General features: G+C 43.0%; 1 protein-coding gene across 2 annotated transcripts; it reads right to left on the bottom strand.

The window, feature by feature from the left end:
* Nucleotides 1-254: 254 nt before the first annotated feature.
* Nucleotides 255-20,396, bottom strand: KLHL42 (kelch like family member 42). Of its 2 annotated transcripts, XR_005984875.1 has the most exons (4): nucleotides 19,395-20,396; nucleotides 9,935-10,128; nucleotides 1,750-5,496; nucleotides 255-1,635 (listed from the first exon to the last, which is right to left on the bottom strand). XR_005984875.1 is itself a non-coding variant. In XM_041736286.1 (3 exons), exons 1-3 carry the CDS (start codon nucleotides 20,264-20,266, stop codon nucleotides 5,045-5,047), a joined length of 1,518 nt encoding a protein of 505 aa, XP_041592220.1. In that variant the 5' UTR covers nucleotides 20,267-20,396; the 3' UTR covers nucleotides 255-5,044. The 2 variants fall into 2 exon arrangements, 1 of the variants encoding a protein (XP_041592220.1); XM_041736286.1 differs by having other exon boundaries at nucleotides 255-5,496.
* Nucleotides 20,397-21,129: the final 733 nt, after the last annotated feature.

The raw sequence follows: 21,129 nt of genomic DNA, 5'->3' as shown, positions 1-21,129 counted from the left end.
TGTTGAATTCTAAGGATTCAGAGATCCTCCTTCCAGATCCCTCTTCTCCAAACACAAAAGGCTCTCACAACCTCCGCTACCCCATGTGGTCCATCTTCCAGCAGGACTACCGCCTCTCTAGCCAGTTCCTAAGCGTTAGTCTAGCCTTCCCTGCAAGTCAGGCGTCCTACACCTGAGGGCCCTGTTTCCTCTCAGCTCTGGCACAGCCCTGACCCCACAGCTGGTACACAGTACCTAATGGACAACAATTTGGATTGTTAAGATTTAGAACTATTTTATTTGAAGAGATTTTCTTCTATAGTTCTAGTTATAAACACAGAACAAATGCTATTTGAGTGCATCATAGGCATCATTGTATTTGAATGAATAGTATCATAATGTTTACATTTTAAGCCACAACTTGAAGACACAATACAACCTTTTTAACAAAGTGTCAGTAATAACAAAATGTAATTGTTCATTCTACAGATTATCAATTTTCCTAAAATGACCACTAGATAGGAAAACATTGTAGAGACATCTAAAGAACCCCATTAAGATTTTTCTTAGAAAAATGACACAATAATGCAAATTACATTTTCTTTTTCTTTACTAGTAATAAACTCTGACATCCATTTGAGAAAGCACCAGCCAATCCTACCAAAGTCATCTCAGCACCCTTTTGCTCCTCAAAATTGACCATCTTTTACATTTAATGTCTCCTGTAGGAATGAATAAAAATGGTTATGTCAAGTGCAGAAGTTAGTATATGTCAACTGGTGTGTATTTTATACCGTGTTCCTAAATTAACATGAGAAAATGAAAAATAAGAAATATTCTTATGTAAATGAAACATACGGACAGAAAACCACTCTGATAGCTATCACACAGGTGAAGTTAACTGACTTTAAGTCAGGACAAGTGTCTTAATAACCATCTAGTAATACTTTTTATAGAAGTGTTTTGCAGGCATAGGTACAGACACGTGTACACCTCGCCTCTCTCCCGATACTCATTTTCCTGATTTTGCTCCTGCTTCTCATGGGATCAAGCTGCTGAGCCCTTAGCCACATATGCTGTGGTTCCTAGTAATTACCTTTACAGCAGATCACATATAATTTTTCTTTTGAAAAATGAAGTACAGAGAAGACTATGAAAAATAGTGGGAAAAAAAAGCATACCATTAAAACAGAAACATAGGTTGTGATGTTCAAATTTAGAGAAAAACTGGTTCGTTATAATTGTTAGTAGATCATGAAGCAGTGAACAGATTGGACCAGGACTGAAGAGGAAGCCAGGCCAGAGAGCCCCAGGATGCCTGACAAAAGCAGGCATCTTTGAGGACACTGGTTACAAAGATTACAGTAAACATTTTCACAAGGCTGTAAGCTCTCCCAGGTCAGGGAACATGGCTCATTTATGACTATATCCCTAGTCTTAATATTGTCCTCCACACAATAGACTTTCAGTAAGTATTTCTGGGAACCAGGGAACAGAGCTGAATCAGCTCAGTGTTTTCAAAGCCATTTTGGATGTAATCTACTCACCTAATTCATTCATTCCTCTAAGGCAGGGATGACAAATGAACTTCATCTCACTCTGAGGGATGGGCAATGGATGCCTGGAAGCACTGATGACATGGATTGAGACCAATTCCTGGCACAGAGGAAAGGAGTGCTACTCATTCATAATGCCACCATCAGAGAGTGGTGGCACAGATGTTATATATTCCCCATCCCTGGTCTAGGAAAAAGGCATCCAACAACTCACCCATCTTCCCTTTCTGTCACTATGCTGCCTCACGAGTGCTCTGCATTAAGCCACTGCTCATTAGATGTTGGTTGATCAAGAAGGCCAAGGCCTTTCCACTCGATTTACCTGTGTGGCCAAACAGGTAGGGTCATGACTTTACCTGGAAATCTGAAAACATGGCATCCACAATGCTCATTAAGTAAGTCTTTATTGAAAGAAAATAAGCATTTACTTCTAATACCCTTTGGAGAGAAAGAGCTTGTCCATCTCAATACAACTTTAATTGATGTCTAAGGCATTTGGAATTACTTGGGATTTTGGTTCAAAAAAACATGGCCGAGTTCAATTCTCTTTGGTATTCATGCTTAATCTTAATCTATTTGTTTCTTAGTAGAATCCATAACCTTCTCAGTACTTCATTGTTTGACTTAACCAACACTGTTGAAATAACTCATATATTTTCATCAGAAAAACTTTGAAGGATGCTAAGGGGAGAGGCCTCTGAAACCAAGGGTCTTAAGAAGAAAGCCAGGAAAAATGACAGGAAGAACCGACCTCCCTCTACCAATCCACACTCAGGATTCACTCTGCCACTCAGACTATTCTTAGTAAAATAGGTTGCTTCTGGCAGGATGGCTCCCACTATCAGGGGTCCTCCACTAACTCCCCTCTCTGCAGTGGGAGGTTAGTACCCCTCAGAAGTATTTCAGAAAAGAAGGATGAAGCATTTGGAGGAAGGAAGAAAATGGAGGGATATCATCAAAGAGCACTACATTGTATACCTGAAACTAATATAACACTGTATGTTAACTATACCGGAATAAAAATAAAAATTTTTTTTAAAAAGGCAAAGTCCTGGGGGATGACAGGGGATTTTCAATGCAACATTCCCTCATCATAGGTAGAGTCTTCAATACAACACTGGCACCAATACGAGAACAGAGCTAAATTAAAATTATCTTCAAAATGCCAATGTAGCTCATGTGCACGGCAGGAAGAAGGGTGACCCAAATCCACAGATCTGTTCCTACTGCACATTGTGCCTTGCCCAAGTACCACTGGCAGTCCAGAGTAACAAAACTTTGTTAAAAGTCTGTGTATCTTAGAGCTATAATATGCCACAACACGTGCGTGCACACACACACACACACACACACAGATAATATGCATATATACACACACATCAAACCTGGTTTATAAAAAGAACTTTGTGGATCAGAGTATTCCTTCACTTGGTCCAAGAATCTAATTGTTGGCATTAGGAAAACACATCCAAAGAATGTAATCAGGAAGAGAACTGGTTGGCAGCAATATTACATTTTATATGATGTGGTTATTTACAAGCTAAAGTCAAATTGTCCAGAACTAATTCAACTGGCTAGAATCTTCTCGATATACAAGGTTAAGCTTTAAAAAAGTTAAAATTTGTAGCAACAAAAGTCAACACTATCTAAAATAAATTAGATTTTTAAATATATGCAATGAAATTATAGGTCACTGGAAATTCAATTACATAATGAATATAAATTAATATAAATCTATTATTAGAGTACCATCCCCAAGATGATTTCAGTTCCGAGTTTTAAAAAAAAAAGGCTAAGTATTTGAGAATAAATGGATATGGCTTAGAAACCCTTAAGTAGTGTAAGTAGAGTACTGGTATGATTATTTGGTAACAAGATCAAAGAGCTGTCTCCAAGTCCACAACAAAGGCTTGCCTCATTTTACTTAATAGTCCTGAAAAGTTGTGCAAATAGGATTTTTATAACCAGATCCTGATTTTAACTCCACTAGCAGGCCATAGTTGTTAAAGAAACCCTGCAGTGACTCTTCTGATGACCTGAAGAGCTCTGAAGTGATCAACCCCTCTGCACCACATCTGCATGGCGAATACACGCCGGAAGCAGCGGGTAAGTGCAGAATGCATGGATTTGCCATGATTGTTTTTTTTTCTGCGGGACTTTCTTAAAGTGAGACATGCTGTAACTGGAACGTTAGAACAGAAGATGGACTCCAGCTCACGGCTTCACTGATTCCATCACAAAAGATCAGAGAAGTTCAGAAAGAATAAGATTTCTCTAAGTATACATTTTCAAAGGGAAGGACCTATGACTGGCAGCAGCTTTCATTCGTATTAGGTGACTTACTGAAAACAACTGCTAGAGCTTGGTTCCATTCAACAACCAAGGCAAGAAGGGAACCTACCTAAATCCAGAGAAGCCACCAGAAGCCGTACCATCTCTAAAAGAGCCCCTTGTCTCTCCAGCACAAATGTTCCACAGCTATCCTCACCTTACCTCATAAGAGCAAAGCATGAATTAAAAGGTTAAGATTAAATTAGAGAGATGTCTGATCTAAAGATGACAGTTATCTTTCTTACCCAAAAAAAGAGAACTAAGTCAAATACATTCATTAAAAGTAACTCTTAAAGGCATTTTTTTCCTTATTTGGCCTTTCCTTCCTTTCCCATTTAAATTTAAGACTCAATTTCAAAAATATATATATGTATATATATCTCCATCCTTTTAAACAATATATCCTCTCTTTTAAACAATACAGAATGCCTAGCCATGCAACTTGTCTAACCACATAAATTTGCAACCTGCTACCTAAATAAAATAAGAGGTTACATCTGCCTATCTATTCAGTACACATAATTGCAAAAAAGTTTGGAAAAATAGCTGAGAAGGTTTTAAGCAAGGGAGGGAGGACTGGATGCTGTAAGAACTACAGGGCTCCATCATTGTAAGCTTCCTAAAAGATAGTGTAAATAAAATATCTAAATACAGAACCCAATTTTTAAACCACTGGAAGGATATGTGGGGAGAAAAGGGGCAAATGACAATGTTAATATAAATATTTGTCAAGTATGTGAAGAACAACAACAAAAATCTCTCACTGAAGGTATTAATGATATTTCAAGTGACCTAAATAAAATGGATTTTAAAATGATCTTTACCATTCACGTCAGTTATTGACTTTGGCCCATTACTAAAGCAGACACAATGAATCTTCTTTTTGATGATCAGTTTCAGTCACTGGCCCAAGGGTATCATATTTGGATGAAAATATTATCATGGATTTGCTCCCATCATTTAAAAATCAATAATTAAAAAAATAATAAAGTTGGTCTCTTTTCTCCACATGTTTTCAAGTAATTAGTTCAAGTAAGCTTATTTACAGCTATTGTACATGTGACCTACTTTAACCCATGTTTTCCCTTTAGAAATTGGTCTCCCTTGAAATGGGACACATTTTTTTTTTCCTTTTTCTGTCTTGAACCAGGTTTCTTTTAAATCCTCAGTCAGTTCAGTCATGTTTCTGCTTTATTGGGCAGATAAAGAGAGGAAACCAGCAAGTTGTGTCCAAAGGCTGGGAAACGCCTAAATGCTTCCCAACTATCTGAAAAGATGTTGTATTTGAGGAAAACTCGATGTTCCAAGCTGGTTGACAGGGTAACGTCTCTGCTCATGATGTAGATGCCATCATTGTGAAGTGCGCAAGTCAAGTTAAGACCCGATTTGGATGTGTTCTCCTTGAGGTAGAGCCACTGCCTTGTGACAGTGTTGTAGGACTGCACGGTGAGCATGTCCTCGCTCTGGCTGCTCCTCCGGTTGGGCCCCAGTTCATGCAGACATCCCCCCACGATGTAGATGGTCTCCTCAACAGATACCATCTGCTGCTTGCGAATGTGGACATCGCAGGTTTCAAAGAGCGTCCAGATGTCGGCAGAGGGGCAGTACTGCAAAATGTTCATGTTGCGGTCTGAAATGAAGAAAGAGGCCAAATGATGACACGGACATAAGTACCACCACCGTCTGCCTAAGCTGTAGTAAACATCGACCCCCACCTGAATAATTTGGTAACAGAGAGACAAAACTATTTCAGAGAAGCAGAGGTTGGAACAACAGTTCTCGAAATGGCTAGGAGGTGATCTGTTTAGATTCATTCCCGTAATCCAATCAGGTGTGTCCCCTCCCTGGGAGGCTCTCAGAATCCAGAGGGCCAGGACATGCCAGCTGTGATTGGAGCATACCCTCCTCCTCCCTGGTACCCCTACACAGTTTAGAACCACCAAAATCCATGTAAAAAGAATCAGCGCCTGGAACTCTCTTCAACAGCTACAGAATTACTGACTTCTTAATACAGACGATAGGCTGAGCCCGAAGAGGATCTACTTTTGATAGCCAACTATACTAAATAAGACAAGTGAGCCAAGCAAGATCTTCAGGGGCTAAAGGAAATCACACAATTGCAAGTCAGGAGAAACCCAAGAAACTTTCACCTATGCCCTTCAAGCCATAGAATCACTTGGCAATTCTATTTCTCGGTTGTAACAGGAGAGACATACTAACAAAGGCCCTTCCCTCTTCCTGTGCCCACTTCACAAGAGATGACTAGTTCTTATGTGGGTAAAATCAGAAAGCAGATCAAAGGCTACTCCAAAATCATCTTGCATTCATAGCTGCTTTAAGGAAAAAATATTGTTTACTCTCTTTTTGAAAAAAATGCTTGTGAAATTTAAAGTATCTCTTTTCATTTTTCCTTTATTATTTGTTCTTTTTTATCTCCTTCTCCTTGAGGAAAGAATAAATGGAATATTTTAGTCTCAGCAGAATAAAAAATGCTCTGAGTTATCAGAAAGAATGAACTGTTTGTTGTTTTTGTTTAAACAACAAAATTCATCAGTGTAAGAGACATCTCAGCTTGGGAACAGATATGTAACTAAGGCGTACAACACTTCCCCCTGGGGGTGAGACACAGGAGGACCCACTCCCAGTTAGCAATGATGAAAGAGCTCCACCACTGTTGCTGGCACCAATCGAGTGCCTGGTAAGAGAGCACAGAAAGAACCAGAAGGAGGAACACTTGGGGGGCTCAGTGGTTGAGCATCAGCCTTGGGCTCAGCTCAGTGATCCCAGGGTCCTGGGATTGAGTCCCACATCGGGCTCCCTGCAGGGAGCCTGCTTCTTCTTCTGTCTCTCATGAATGAATGAATGAATGAATGAATGAATAAATAAATAAATAAATAAATAAATCTTTAAAAAAAAAAAAGAACTAGAAGGAGACTGAACCTTTCGTTTATCACATGTCCCCATGCCTGTAGAATTTTCAGAACTGCTACAGCTTTAGGAAACTGTCCTTTTTTTTCCACCCACATTAATACCTCCCTACCTTTCTTTTTATTGTAGCTACTGTGATAAAACTCATTCTGGAGACAGTCCAAGGGAGTTTGGTACCAATCTATCAAAAAGTGCTCCTTAGTAACCTAGCTTTCCCTCCACATGAATAAAGGACTTATTCTAGTGAGGCTTCCATGGATTTCTCAGTCCCTGGTCTGAAGGTCTTCCCAGGTCTTCTGTAAATGTTTTCTCTCCTTACCCAACAAGGGCTCAGACCATGATGAGGTGGTTTGAGTTGGTGGAATAATCTTTTCGCTTTTACATTTGGAGGTGATTCTGAACTTTAACAAATCACCCTTCTTCCCTGGAGTGGTTACTATTTCTTTCTATTGAATTTTTCATTTCCTCAGTGCCTGCTACAGAATTAATATAATCAAATGGCTATCATAAAAATCGTGAATTACTTACTAAATTTTAAAAAGTCTACCTAACTTAAGAAGTTAGCAGGCTAAGAACCCAACTTTGAGCCCTGCATTTGTTCATAAAACAAAACAATTCTGATTTCTTATTCTAAATACAGGTAACTATTAGGAAGTGCTGAGAAGATCCCAAACAGAAGAGGAGGGGAATTTCAGAGTACAAGGAACTGTCCTGCCCTCTCATCTCAGAAAACCCATTTTCAACCTTTACACAAACATCCATCCATCCACATCACCCAACCATCCCATCACAGGTATTTGGCTTGGGGAACCCAAGACAGGAATCACCGTGGGTGGCCCAAGTGAAGAAGGTATATTAGTAGTGGCTTGAGAAACTAGAAAACACACAAGCAAGGGTTTTCCAGGTCAGATCTAAAGAACATTTGCTCAGCCAGGCCATGGAAGAACTAGGAAATCTACCAGCAGGGTACTCTTTGGGCTACAGTACTGCCTGTCAGTGTTTCCCAGCTCCTGATCACAAGAGAAGCCATGGGGTATGTGTGCATTATGTCAGCCCAAAGGGTGCTTTCTGTGTGACAAAATCTAGGGAGGAATCAGAATTCTTAGAAATGTTCAAAAGTAAATAACTGTATTTACTTTCCTAGGAGAAAAAGGCACACAGACACACACAGAGGTACATATGCACTCACAGGAATTCTCTGGGGGCTATGATTTCGTTAAGCGTATGAAGTTGACCGCTGTACCTGAACACCAATATTGAAGGTAAAAGAAATGACTCCTAGGTCTCTCTCTGTCTCTTTATTTATTTTTTCACCCAATTATCTATAACCAAAAAAAGCTAGCAATTATCTTGTCTTCAGTAGAAAGTCACTAGGGAGGGACATTGAGAATAGCTCCACAGTGATGAAAATCTGAGGGCATTAAAAAAAAAAAAAAGCTCACTGCTTCCCATGGTCACTGCCCCTCCTTAAATGCATAAACACAGCACCTGTAGTGAGCTCAACAGGCCCCCAAAAAGATATGTTTACTCCTTAATCCCAAAACCTTTGAATGTGACCTTACTTGGAAAAAGGGACTTTGTAGTTGTCAATGAAGTTTAGGATCTCAGGATGAGATCATCCTAGATAACCCAGGGGGGCTATAAAATCCAATGAGGAGTGTGTCTTTATAAAAGACGGAAGAGGAAAAGACGTAGATATGCTCAGAGGAGAAGGTGTGTGAAGATGGAGGTAGAGCCTGGAGGGATGCAGCCACCAGCCAAAGAACACCTGGAATCACCAAAGATGGAAGAGGCAGAGAAGGACTCTCCCCTAGCACCTTCAAAAGGGATGTGACTTCCCACACCTTGACTTCAGATTTCTGGCTTCTAGAAATTGTCTTAGGCCACCAAGTCGTGGTTGTTTGTTAAGTCAGCCATAGGAAACTAAAACACCCCTCACCATCCTCCCTTCCAGAGCAACTGTTTAGAGATACTTTAAGAAGTGTTACTCAGAATCTTTTGCACACGTCCGTGCACACACACACACACACACACACACACAGTAAATCAGATGCTCTTAAAACATTTATTGACAGAGCTTCTTCCTCTAATATAAATCCCCCAAACAAGACACATTTGGCTACAGTAAAAAGAATTTTTGGCACCTATATTAGCATGTGGATTTTTGTCCTTTACAAAGTGATATATCAGTAACCTCTCTCCTTACCTATCAGCAGGGCTGGAGAGCTCTGTCTTCCCATATTATAGCATAAAGGAGAGACAGGTTATTTCACTATGTTAGATACAATGGTAACTCTACTACTACAATGGGGCTAAAAGTTCCATGAGTCTAGTTATACCTTTTCTGTAAGTTCTGGGCATTTTACAATCAGATAAACCAAATGAAGAAATAAATTTCCTTGGCCAAGAGGTAACTTGGACACAATTGGAGGGAGATAAAGGGAAAGGCACACCTCTTCCTGGTGGCCCACCACTGCCTCTCTTAACACAGTCAAGCTTTTTTGTTTTTTTAATCACTATCATATGAGATGCTTCCTACCAAGAACATCACTATAAAACCTACTGGAGAAACTTATTCCCAAATTATGAACTACCAAATAGCCACCCCAAAAAAGTACAGTTTAATAAACAGTACAACCACCTCCCACCTCTGGGAGGAGGTCAGGAAAGAATGGTCTTGTATTCATGTCTTTTATAATCCTCTTATGATATGTGAACAATAGCCTAGCACTGAGTTTCTGTAAACTATGTCTGATATATTTGCATTCAAGAAGGAAGAAAGTGAAAACAAAGATCTGCAGGATGTTCTAGCCCTAAATTACATAGTGTTAAATGTGTTTGGGAGAAGGTTGGGAGTTGCCCAGTCAAGTCACAAGACAGCTGGCCAGAACAGAAAGAAAACATATATTCTCTTCATAGCATCCTCTACCCCATTCAATTTTCATGATCACACAAAGGCATCAAAGGTCCCCTCCCATCCATCCAAACCACCCTGTAATATACAACTCTCTTCTTCCATATATGTAAATGTCCAGTATATAATGTATTAAATTACAATATGTACACCAAAGTGTTTCTTTTGGCACCCTCCTGCCCTTCTCCAGGCTGCCGAAGCTCATAGAAGAGGACCACATACTTACCTCTGGTAGTATATCCTCCAATGACATAAATTTTTCCCTTACACTCACACGCAGAGAACTCAGCCAGAGGATTTGGTAAGGGTGCCACAAAATTCCAGGCATCCTGCTCAGGATTGTAACACTCAACATTAGAAACGGCCTGCCCACCAATGGCATAGAGTTTTGAATTAACGGCCACAAGCTTGAAGTTAGACCTGAAAGAGAGACACAAAGGTCCAGAGAGTCAGTTTTTTGACCATTAAGAAGGCAATGGCATAAACTGCTAAAGCAGAGTAAGGAATGTGTTGGATATCTAAAGAATATTAGCTCTCCAAGAGCTGGATGTCCATTCTGCCTGGGGACAGAGGAATGACCAAATGACATCTCAAATATCACTCCAACCCCAGAATTCACAAGAATGATACATTTTCCAAATGTTACCAACTGAAGATAAGCAATTCAATATAACCAAGAGTAGTCTTGCTTAGCCTTATGCCAAGAACCAAAGATATTTTGTGGGAGCAAGTGCCAAGGGAGAAATGCATAACCACCTCACTCCCCTGTCTCTCTACTCAGAATGTTTCCCATTCTTCCTACCTAGTGGGTAGGCTTTATGTTAGGTACACACTAGCACCTCCTACACAGACAGGCATATGCTAAGGGTGGTTGCTAAAGGGTGGTTCAGAGAGCCACTTACCACAAGGGCACCTAGGCAGATCACTCACTCCACTTCCAGTCTGAGGGCCTCTTATATATTGTTTCACAACAAATAATGTAGGGCTACATAAGCACTGAACTAATTAAACATATTCTGATCCAACACTCTTCGAGTATTTACACATATTAACAAATACTTAAATTCACAAATGCTCACCTACCATAATAGAAAATTATTTTAAAAAGAGAATCTATTGGTTTTAAGCCCCATACTCAGTAATACAATTAAACAGTTCTCAGGATTCAGAGGCTAGATAAAAAAAAAAAAGTCTTACGATTTTTTAATTGAAAAGAAAAAATTAATTTGTTTCAACACAGCATACAGGGATTAATGGACTCCTTGAAGGCCAGACGAGATAAACATTTAGGCCAGTCTCCCTGATACATGCAGCAGTCTCAAGTTTATAGGAGTGTGAGCAGAGAGCATAATGCAACAGAAAGACCTGAAGCACAAATCAGGAGACCCTGGCTCAGACCCCACCTCTGCTGATTACCAGATACCTTACCCTGGCTCAAACATCCCACTTCGCCATCTCTGGTATGGGGCTAATACCCATCACAGAATGGTCAAGACAATTACAGCAAACAGTTTATCAGCAAGTACTACACTGAGATAAGATGCTATCATTATAATTTCTCCGTTTTCTAGTGTTTGAAATAAAGAAAGTAGACCAGGTCAACTTGGAGGCCACATCTAGCGCCAACACAGCGTTTTCAAAAGTAACAATATCTTAAGAAATAATGGGTGTAGAGGCCACATAGGAAAAACACATGTAAGAGGGTAGACGAAGAAGAAACAGGGAATGAGTAGTCCATTTATGATCTCCTAACAGGTGCTTAATCAACACTGATGCATAATGACATAGAACATGTTGGTAATAGCCACCTACTAAAACAGTAAGATGTTTTCAAAGGTGCCTGTAATGTGTACATTTAAATGAGTTTTAGTTTTGTTTTGTTTTCCAAATCAGAGAATGAACAGAGTACCTTTCAATAAGAACTTCATATTGTCCATTAAACAGAGCCAGGCATTCATATTTCATGCCAACAGACTTTGCTGGGGTGGCAGTTACTGGGGGGTCTGGTTTATGTTGCTTACTTTTCCTGCTGCCAACGGTCCTTAAAACCTGACCATGATGCCCTCTCTATGTGTGCAAATTTGGGGAACCAAAGGAAATAAAGCTTGTAAATAAGCACTAAATTTTACCAGCCCGCAATTTGTTTTTGCTCCCCAAAAGTACACAGATAGTAAATTTTGTAAGATCAAAACAGTTTTTAATATTCATCCAGCATAATCATTTGTTCTAAGTAAACATGTAAGGGCTGAATGAATAGGCATTTAAAAGTAAACAATTCCATCTCTCCAGACCCCAGCATGCTCAACTTCACTTGGAGAGAAGAAACTTTTCAATACTGAAATTGAGATGAAACTGCCACCCCGAAACACACCACTTAATGAAGAGGCATACTGCTAAGGATTAGGAGCCCAGGTTTAAACAGGGAAATCTCAGCTCCATTACTCAACAGCTATGTGACCTTGGACAAGTCACTGAATCTCCATTCATCTGAGCCTCAGTATCCCCATCTGTGAAGTGGGGAAAAGCATAATGTCACACATAGTAAGAGCTATAAAGGGGAACACTTGCAGAGAGGGGTCACGAGAGGGAATGTTTTTCTGCATGTCATAAGCCTAAGTTTCGTTTCGTTTCTTTTCTTTCTTTTTTTTCAAAAAGACTTTATTTATTTATTCATGAGAGACACAGAGAGAGAGAGGCAGAGATATAGGCAGAGGGAGAAGCGGGCTCCATGTAGGGAGCGCGATGTGGGACTCGATCCCGGAACTCCAGGATCAGGCCTTGAGCTGAAGGCAGATGCTTAATTGCTGAGCCACCCAGGCATCCCATAAGCCTAAGTTTCTTAACTCTGAGTGGGTCTGTTTCTCATTTGTTAACTGCAACTGTCACTAGCTGTAATGTACTCTAGAATTATGTGCAAAGTTCTCTCTTATTCATAAATACTTGCCACGTAGCCCCTCATTTCCTACTTTCTGAAAATAACTCTTTCACTCTTCACCTCTTGAATGGTGAAAGTATGAATCTAAGCTAATTGATTTTTTTTTTTAAAAAAAAACAACTATCATCCCTAGTGTTTTCTTAATATTGATCCCTGACATACTACCCTCAGGGGATAAAAAGAAGAATTTTTAAATCAAATAATGATGTGTTGTAGCTACATAACTGACTGGCTTACAGTAAATAGAAATAAAAGTAAAAAAAATAGATGCTGATTTAATTACTACTCCATTTCAAGGTAATAAAGCGCTCATTAAATCCTTAAAAACTAAGTGACATGAAACATGCTGAACACTGGTACACAGATGAACAGTAGCTGTATACAACTGCAGGGTGGCAGGTGACACAGAGGCCTGAGTGGCTTCAAGTGCTGGTCCCATAACTGCTGTGCAAGGTAACTGAACTCACTGAGCCTCAGCTTCCCCTCTGGGGAGATGGAACCAAGAAGAGTACTTACCTCAAAGAGAGGCTGTGAGCATGAAATAGGAAGTGACATCTAAAACAGTGTCTACGACATGCGGCCCAGAGTAAGAGCTCAAGAAATACAAACCATCCGTAGAATAGTTTGTTACCGGTAGAGTAAACATCAGAGAGAAATGGCAAGATCTTCTCAACTACTCAGAAGAGGATTATACAGTCTGTGGAGCACTTGGGTGTTTGTGTCCCTTCATTCCCCTTCTGCTACTTCCACACGAATTAACCTCCCCTGGGGACCAGGAAGGGGAGAGCGCAAAAGTTAGGAACAGAAATAGTCAAGGTTGCTACCTACCACCATGTCTGAGAAACCAGAGCACACAAAGCAACTATTGGCCAAAATCACAGTGGGCTGGGGAGGGGGGGGGGGCGGGGGGGGTAGTAGATACATAGTTTTCTTTCCTTCACAGTATTCTCAGACTCCACTGCAATGTTAACCAGAGAGGACAAAATCTCTCGAGGGTTCCATGACTCTAGACATGCCCTAAAACACTAAACTTTCACTCAGAGGAAAAGGGGACAGCTAAGGCTGACAACTGTAATTCCATCTCTGCCAGGAGACTTGTTTCACTCTCTCCCGGCCTTGCTGTATTCACACACAGAACAATTTCAGACCAAAAGTGCAGGGCAATCTAACAGACTAGAGACGTCCGAAATAGAGAAATTAATGAACCGACTGTTGCGACAGTGGCCAGTTCCTGCCAGTTATCACCAATTATAGTGCGAAAGGAAGGCAAGTAATTTTGTGGGCACAGAAGCTTATGTGAAGAGTTATGTCCTGACAATTCCTGAGATCAAATCTACATTCAGATCACTGGGAAGGATTGCATACCTGGACTTCCAAGCATCCTCTCAAAGAGTGCTATGTACTTAACATTGCCATTTTCAAGGAAGTGTGTGGGCACACCATTAACATCTCTTTCTTTCCTTCTCTTCCTTCCTTCCCTCCTTCTTTCCTTCCTTCCTTTCAGAGAGGCAGGGCACTACTGGTCACACAGCACCATTTTCTCCAGGCACTACTGGTCATAGAGCACTACTACAGAATCTCTCAATCCTAGGGTTCCTGCCTGTCCTTTATTATTTAAGTTTCTGAGATCACCATCCTATTCAGTCCCTGGGGAAAGTGGGCTGCTCTGCATATGACCCCTTTGTCAAAGTAAAACAGCACAGGTACTTCACAAAGGCAGTGAATCAAGGCAGCATGTGTGACCGGAGGCCAAAATCTGCTTATGCTTCTAACTTTCCTCTGATGTTTCCAGAAACTCTGTTAGACACATTACCCAGGAATAATCCCATTCTAGGTTTCATTTTTACTTGTCTCATCCATCTAAACTCAATCATGAACTCCTTGAGAATAGGAACCATGTCATCTTTGTTGTTCACCCAATAGTGACTAGAAAGATGCTGGACAGAAAGGCTGTGGTGAAGCTGAAATACATGTAACGAAATTTTAAAAAGCAGCACAGGACCACAAATTGTATGTGCTCCACTTCTTGGAAGAAAATAATTTCTAAGAAGAAAATTTAAAAGTCTTCATGAGGATGGTCACTGCCAGTCTATAAGCCAAATTGTAAATATTCTAAATGTTTATATCTAGTCAATGGATATTTACATTTTGGTTACTCTACTTATTACACACAACTTAGCAATTTACTTAACTTTGTATGCCTCAGTTTCTGACTCTGTAAAATGGGAACTTGCCTGATACAGTGTATGTGAAGAGTGAGATAATACACCCAAAGCAGTAAAAACAGTACCTAGTACAGAGTAAATGTTCAATTAAACATTAACACTTTTCAGCTATTCTAAATAACTAAAATGACTGTTACAAGATAAAAATACAGTAATGTCACATTTTAAAAAATAAAATAACATTCACTTTTATTATAATAATGTCCATAATTCAAAATAACCATGTATTTTAAGCATCTGTTATTTGTTGGACACCATGTTAGCAGTAAGCATATACATAAGGACTGAATTGGCCCTCATCAGAAGGGAGAGAAACAAACAGAAGCAGAAAATTTCAACTGAAGGTGGAGAGCATGCCAGAGAAGCACAGAATTTGAATATTTAGCCCAACTGAGAGTTTAAGAAAGGATTCCCAGTTGAGTTGATGTCAGATCTGAGTCACAGTAGGAGAGAGATAAAGAAGGTTACAAATTCCAATATGGAATACAATTTTAAAATTTGGTGGGAAAAGATACTGTGCAGAAAAAAAAAAAAAAACCAATAACTCAGGGTGCTTGGCTGGCTCAATCAGTGGAGCATGTGACTCTTGACCTCAGGGTCATGATTTCAAGCCCTACATCCTGCTTAAAAATAAATAAATAAATGTTTTTAAAAAAGAAAAAAACAATAACTAGAAAATACCTGAGAATACCTGTAATAAAAAAAATATACAGACTATACAAAGATAATAAAAGAAGCCTTCCCGGAAGGACTGAAGACCTAAGTAAATACATGGAAAAACAAACCATTTTTCCAGCTGCAAAGTATTATGAAACTATGAATCCTCCCCCAGCTACTGATAAATATAATGTAATCCCAATCAAGATTCCAAAAGGCCTTGACAAACTTTCTAAAGTTTACCTGAAGGAGACAATGTACAAAGAATAGATAAGAGAATCAAAATAAAACAGAGCAAACAGATCTCGGCTCCATGAACAATAAAATAGTTTACCAAGCTACAATAATTTAAAAGTATGTAATTGATAAAGGAATGGCCAATCTGTCAATATAGAAACAGGAAAATTAGTATCTGATAACTGTCGTGCAAATCACAGGGAGGATTGAGGCCACTGGGACATTTAAAAAACATGTCATAACCTTACTTTATACCTTATATAAAAATAAACTCCATACAATTCAAATACAAATGTAAAAAGGCAAAAATATAAAAGTAATGTAAATTACTTTTATCTAGATGAATATTTGTATATTCTTAGCTTGTAGAAGCCTTTCCTATACAAAATTAAAAGCTAATAGGAGGTACATGACACATTTGACTATAAAAAATTTTAAATTTCTTCATATAATACACTATAAACCTGAGGTCCAATACTGGAGGCTTGCAATATTATCCTGTAATCTGTTTGGTCTGCAAGGTGTTTGTTATTGTTGACGTTGTTTTTTTTCAATGAAGCAAGCTGCCAGTATTTAAAAATCTGATATCTTGGTTGGCTGGCAACACCATTCCTCACTTCTAGGTGGCAACAAGTGGTGGCTGCGAGGTGGAGCCCTCTTGTGGTGGTGGGGGTAGCTGTCTGGTTCAAGGTAACTCCAACCCACCCTTCTACTCCTTGACTTCACCTGCCTGGGCACTTTAGGGACTTCATTTTTGAGGCCTTACGATAAAATAAAGGCAGGGGAAAAACATGTGCAACATTACCTGAGAGACAAGCGATTGATTCTACATATGTAAACAGAACTTCTAAAATGAATGTGAAAAAGATTAATCAATTTTCTTTTTAATTGGCAAAGGCCATTTACTAAATATATACAAAAGGCCAATAATCTTATGAAGGGAAAAATTTCTATTTTAAGCAGAAACACACCAGTGTTTGCGCACTGGATTGGTAAAAATAAAAAAATGATGATAATATCTTGTCTTGGCAAAAGTATAGGAACTGGCAAGCTCAAACACTGTTGACAGGAGAGGAAATCTGAAAATTTTTCTGATGAGCAATTTGGCAGGAGCTACCAAAATTTAAAACGTACATGTACTTTGGCCCACCTTTCCAGGGATTCCAAGGGTTGACCATACAGGACTGATATATGCCTGCTAAGACTGACACACATAGGACAAGATGTCCACTATAGCATTGTTTATAATGGCAAATAGAAGCAACTTTAATGTTCCTGAATAAAGGAAGGGCTGATTACATTATGGTAGAGCCATAGGAATACTATAAAGCCATTAATGAGAGTGAGATAGCTCTCCATTTGTTGATAAAGAAAAAAAACTCTCAAAGTGGAAATATCAATGGTCATAATAATCAGCACAGCCTAATCAGCTTTAAGGTAAAAAGATCTATAAGATGCATACACACCCCTACGTGTACATGCATATGTACATTTTTCCCTGTTAACAATTATCAACATGATTTGGTTTATATAAATATACATTTATAACATAGATTTATAAATGTATAATATATAAATATATGTCCATAGATACTCATATTTTTTATTTCTGTGGCTTTTTCACATCATTGGCAATTTTTCTAAGCATGTATTCGTGCATTACTCAAATACTTCCCCCCCCACCCCAGAGGACAGAAAGGATAGTCCTATGAAGAAAAAGAAAAAAGAGAAAAGGGGATCCCTGGGTGGCGCAGCAGTTTGGCGCCTGCCTTTGGCCCAGGGTGCGATCCTGGAGACCCGGGATCGAATCCCACGTCAGGCTCCCGGTGCATGGAGCCTGCTTCTCCCTCTGCCTGTATCTCTGCCTTTCTCTCTCTCTCTGTGTGACTATCATAAATAAATAAATAATAAAAAAAAAAAGAAAGAAAAAAGAGAAAAGGACTACCAAGGATTTGTAAAGAATGAAAAGGGGGCACTTGGGTGGCTCAGTTGGTTAAGTGTCCTACTCTTGATCTCAGGGTTGTGAGATTGAGCCCTGCATTAGGCTCTGAGCTGGCTATGGAGCCTGCTTAGGATTTTCTCTCTCCCTCTGCCCCTCCCCCTTCTCTTAAAAAAAAAAAAGGAAAGAAAAAAAAGAATTCTGTGAAGTGTGTTAGAGTTTGAGCTGGAGTTGGGGGCGGGGAGCTATTGAACACCAGTTGAAGTAGTTGGGAGATATGTGTGTGGAGGTGACAGGTCCTGGGCCTTCCACCCCTAATCCAAGTACCATCCATAACCACTGAATATTCCTTTCTTGCTTCAATTAAAGCTCTTAGAATTTGTTTTAAAATAACACATCTAATACCAAATTTTAAATACAGTATCATCTCAGTGGTATAAATAATACACTAAAAAGGGGTTGGAAGAAAACATGCCAACCTGTAGATGCTATTGCCTCTGTGAAGGAGGGAGTAGGAGTGAGATACTCTGTTTCTTGATTCTTTTCCATTTTTCCAGTTTTCTAGAATCATTATTATTTTTATCATCAGAAAAAAAAAAAGAACATTTTCCATAATGAATTTCATGTGTAGTAGAAATAAAGCCACCGGCTTAGGGTACCCTTAAGTCAAGTCAATGGTCTTCCCATTCCTGTTACGGCTTTCTTTGCCTGGTGGAGAGTCCCCCAGCTACTTGCTCCACACTTCAGGGTGAGGCTCGTGTGGGGACTGAGATGGATACAGGTAGACCAGAAGAAAGGGTATTCCTGTCCCTCCGTGGGTCACACTGATTCTTCCCCCCACTTGTATGTGAATGGCTCCGGGCCATCTTGACGTCTACCATCTTTCCTGCCTACCACGTCTCCCTGTATCTGGTCTGCTCTTTTTATCCCCCGGTTCCTTTCCTAGCTCCATTCCCTTCTCTCCCTCCCTTCCGCACCTCCTTTTCCTGTCTTCCAGTCCCCCAAGGGCCTGTTGGGAGGGATCTGAAGATGGGAAGGGAGAAGGCTGGGTGGACTGAAATGTTCTGTAGGTCACCACTGCCAGGCTCAAATTTCGGGTCAATGAGACGAACCTGTCTGCGAAGGAAAGGAGATGCCAAAGAGAAAATAAAGAATCAGAAAGACAATCCTATGTACGACTCTAATGGTCATGTCCTGGTCACAGATTGGGGCCCCAGTGTGGAAAGCTTCAAAGTCAGTAACAACAACAACAAAGTCTTCCCAAGACAGCGTTACAGGTCACTGCCAAGTGTGTCACTGTAATCAGGACGAGAGCCTAAAAAATAAAAAAATAAAAAAAATAAAAAGGGAAAAAATGAAAACAGACTTTTAAAAGTTTTTTAAAGTATGCTTCGAGGAAACCACAGACATCTTTCTCTCCACGGGGTAAGAGGCAAAAAAGGCAGTTTGCCTGTACGCGCAATGCCTGCAAGGAAACTACTCAGCCAGGTGACCTCACTGGGGGGTGGGGGGGTTGGGGGGGGGTCACGTCTTCCTCGCAAGTTCGCAGCTGCCAGAGTCAAGGCCACCAACAGTCCTGAGGATGTCATCCCCACACCTCGGCGCCACCTCCCCTGCCTGCCCAGCGATCAGGAGGGGAATGGGCTGGTGAATGAATGGGGCCGGGAAGGGAGGGGCCCTGCAGGGTACTCACCTCTTCTGGTTCATGGAGGCCACCTGGAGCCACTCGTTGGTGCTGGGGTTGTAGGAGTGCGCAGCCGAGATCTCCTGGCTCGTGATCCTGTACCCGCCCACTATGAAGAGGTAGTTGTCCAGGATGGCGGACCCGTAACCCCTGACGTTCACCAGGTCGGGAGGAAGGTTGTTGGCCAGCGGGAACCAACGCTCAGTCATCTCCTCATACCTGAGCATGGACGGGGGCTCCCCTTGGTAGGGGTGAGGGGCCAGGGGCCCCCCCAAGAAGTCCCCCAGGGCCACGAGGACAGGAGTCCCAGCCATCCGGGCCTCTCTGAGCCTCTGCTTCAGGCTGCCGTCCCCGGGGCCTTGAGGAGGAGCCCCCAGGAGGTGGAACTGGGGCTTGCACAGCACCTCGTGGAAGTGGACGACCATGAAGCGCAGGCAGGCCTCCTGCAGGTCGGGCAGCCCGTACACCTGCGCCAGGCGGTACAGCTCCAGGCAGTTGGTGAGCCGCACCTGCGACAGCAGCAGCTGCAGCAGCGACGTGACCTGGAGGAAGGAGGCCGCCTCCACCAGCTCGGCCAGCAGGCTCGCCTCGTCCATGTCCTCCTCCTCCGCCACCCCGCCGCCCTCGTCCGCCCGCGGGGCCAGGAGCCAGCCCTCGCGGGCCCCGCCGGCGTTGATGAAGTCGAGCACCAGGCGCAGGCCCGGGGCGCTGAGGCCGCGCAGCTGCTGCACCTCGGGGCCGCCGGCCTCCTGGCTCAGGGCCTCGCGCATGCCGGAGCGGTAGAGGGCGCGGAAGTAGTCGCTCTGCTCGATGAGCTTCCTCTTGCTCACCGGGTAGCAGCGGTCCTCCAGGCGGATCTGCACCATCTCGTCGGCCGACATGGCTGGGGGGCCGCGGGCCGCCGGGCCGCCCGCCAGCGCCGCGCTCGCCTCCCCGCCCCCACGCGCTCGCCGGGCTCCGGGTGGGGCGCGCCGAGGGACGGCGCCGCTGCGGAGGACGGGGGCGACGGGGGCGACGGGGGGCGACGCGAGGCGGCGCGAGGCGACGGGGGGCGACGCGAGGCGGCGCGAGGCGACGCGAGGCGACGGGAGGCGACGGGCCGCCGCCCGCGCCCGCCTCCGCCTCCGCCCGGCCGATCCGGGTCGCGCCGGCGCCCCCGAGGCAGCCCCTCCTCCCGGGCCGGGGGGCGGCGGCTCAGCCTCGCTCCGCCGCGGCGGCGGCCCTGCCCGCCTGCTCCGCCCCCGCGCCTCGGAAGGCCGGGCGGGCGCGCGCCGCGCGCGGGGAGGCGGCCGCCGTGCTCGGCCGGGAGCTGCGGGCCGCGGCGGCCTCCGGGGCTCCCAGCCCGCGGCCGCCCCCCTCCGCCCGCAGGACCCCGCCCGCGGCGCTGCCCGAGGCCGCAGGCAGCCCGGGCGCTCGGTCGTCCACGCCGCTGCGCGCGCGGGAAGGGAGAGCCGAGGGGGCGGGCGTGGGGGCGCCGGGACGACGCGAGCCCGGGGTCCCGGGCGTCAAAATGACATCACGTCTGGGACCGCGCGTCCAGCCCAATCCGGCGGAGTGTCCCGGAGGTGGGCGCTGCGGCACCTCGCCCGGCCCTGCGCACGCAGGTGGCACCCGGAGCTGACGCCTCGCAGAGGTCACCGCGGAGGAGCCATCTTGCAGGAAGGAGGCCCGGGCGGTGGCAGCAGGCTCGCGGGGCTCGCGGGGCTCGAGCATGGGGCTCGCGGGGCTCGCGGGGCTCGCGGGG

The sequence above is a fragment of the Vulpes lagopus genome, chromosome 21 (genome assembly GCF_018345385.1).
Source record: "Vulpes lagopus strain Blue_001 chromosome 21, ASM1834538v1, whole genome shotgun sequence".
Classification (NCBI taxonomy): domain Eukaryota; kingdom Metazoa; phylum Chordata; class Mammalia; order Carnivora; family Canidae; genus Vulpes; species Vulpes lagopus.
The sequence above is the reverse complement of the archived record's forward strand: the minus strand, read 5'-3'. Positions and strand labels throughout refer to the sequence as shown.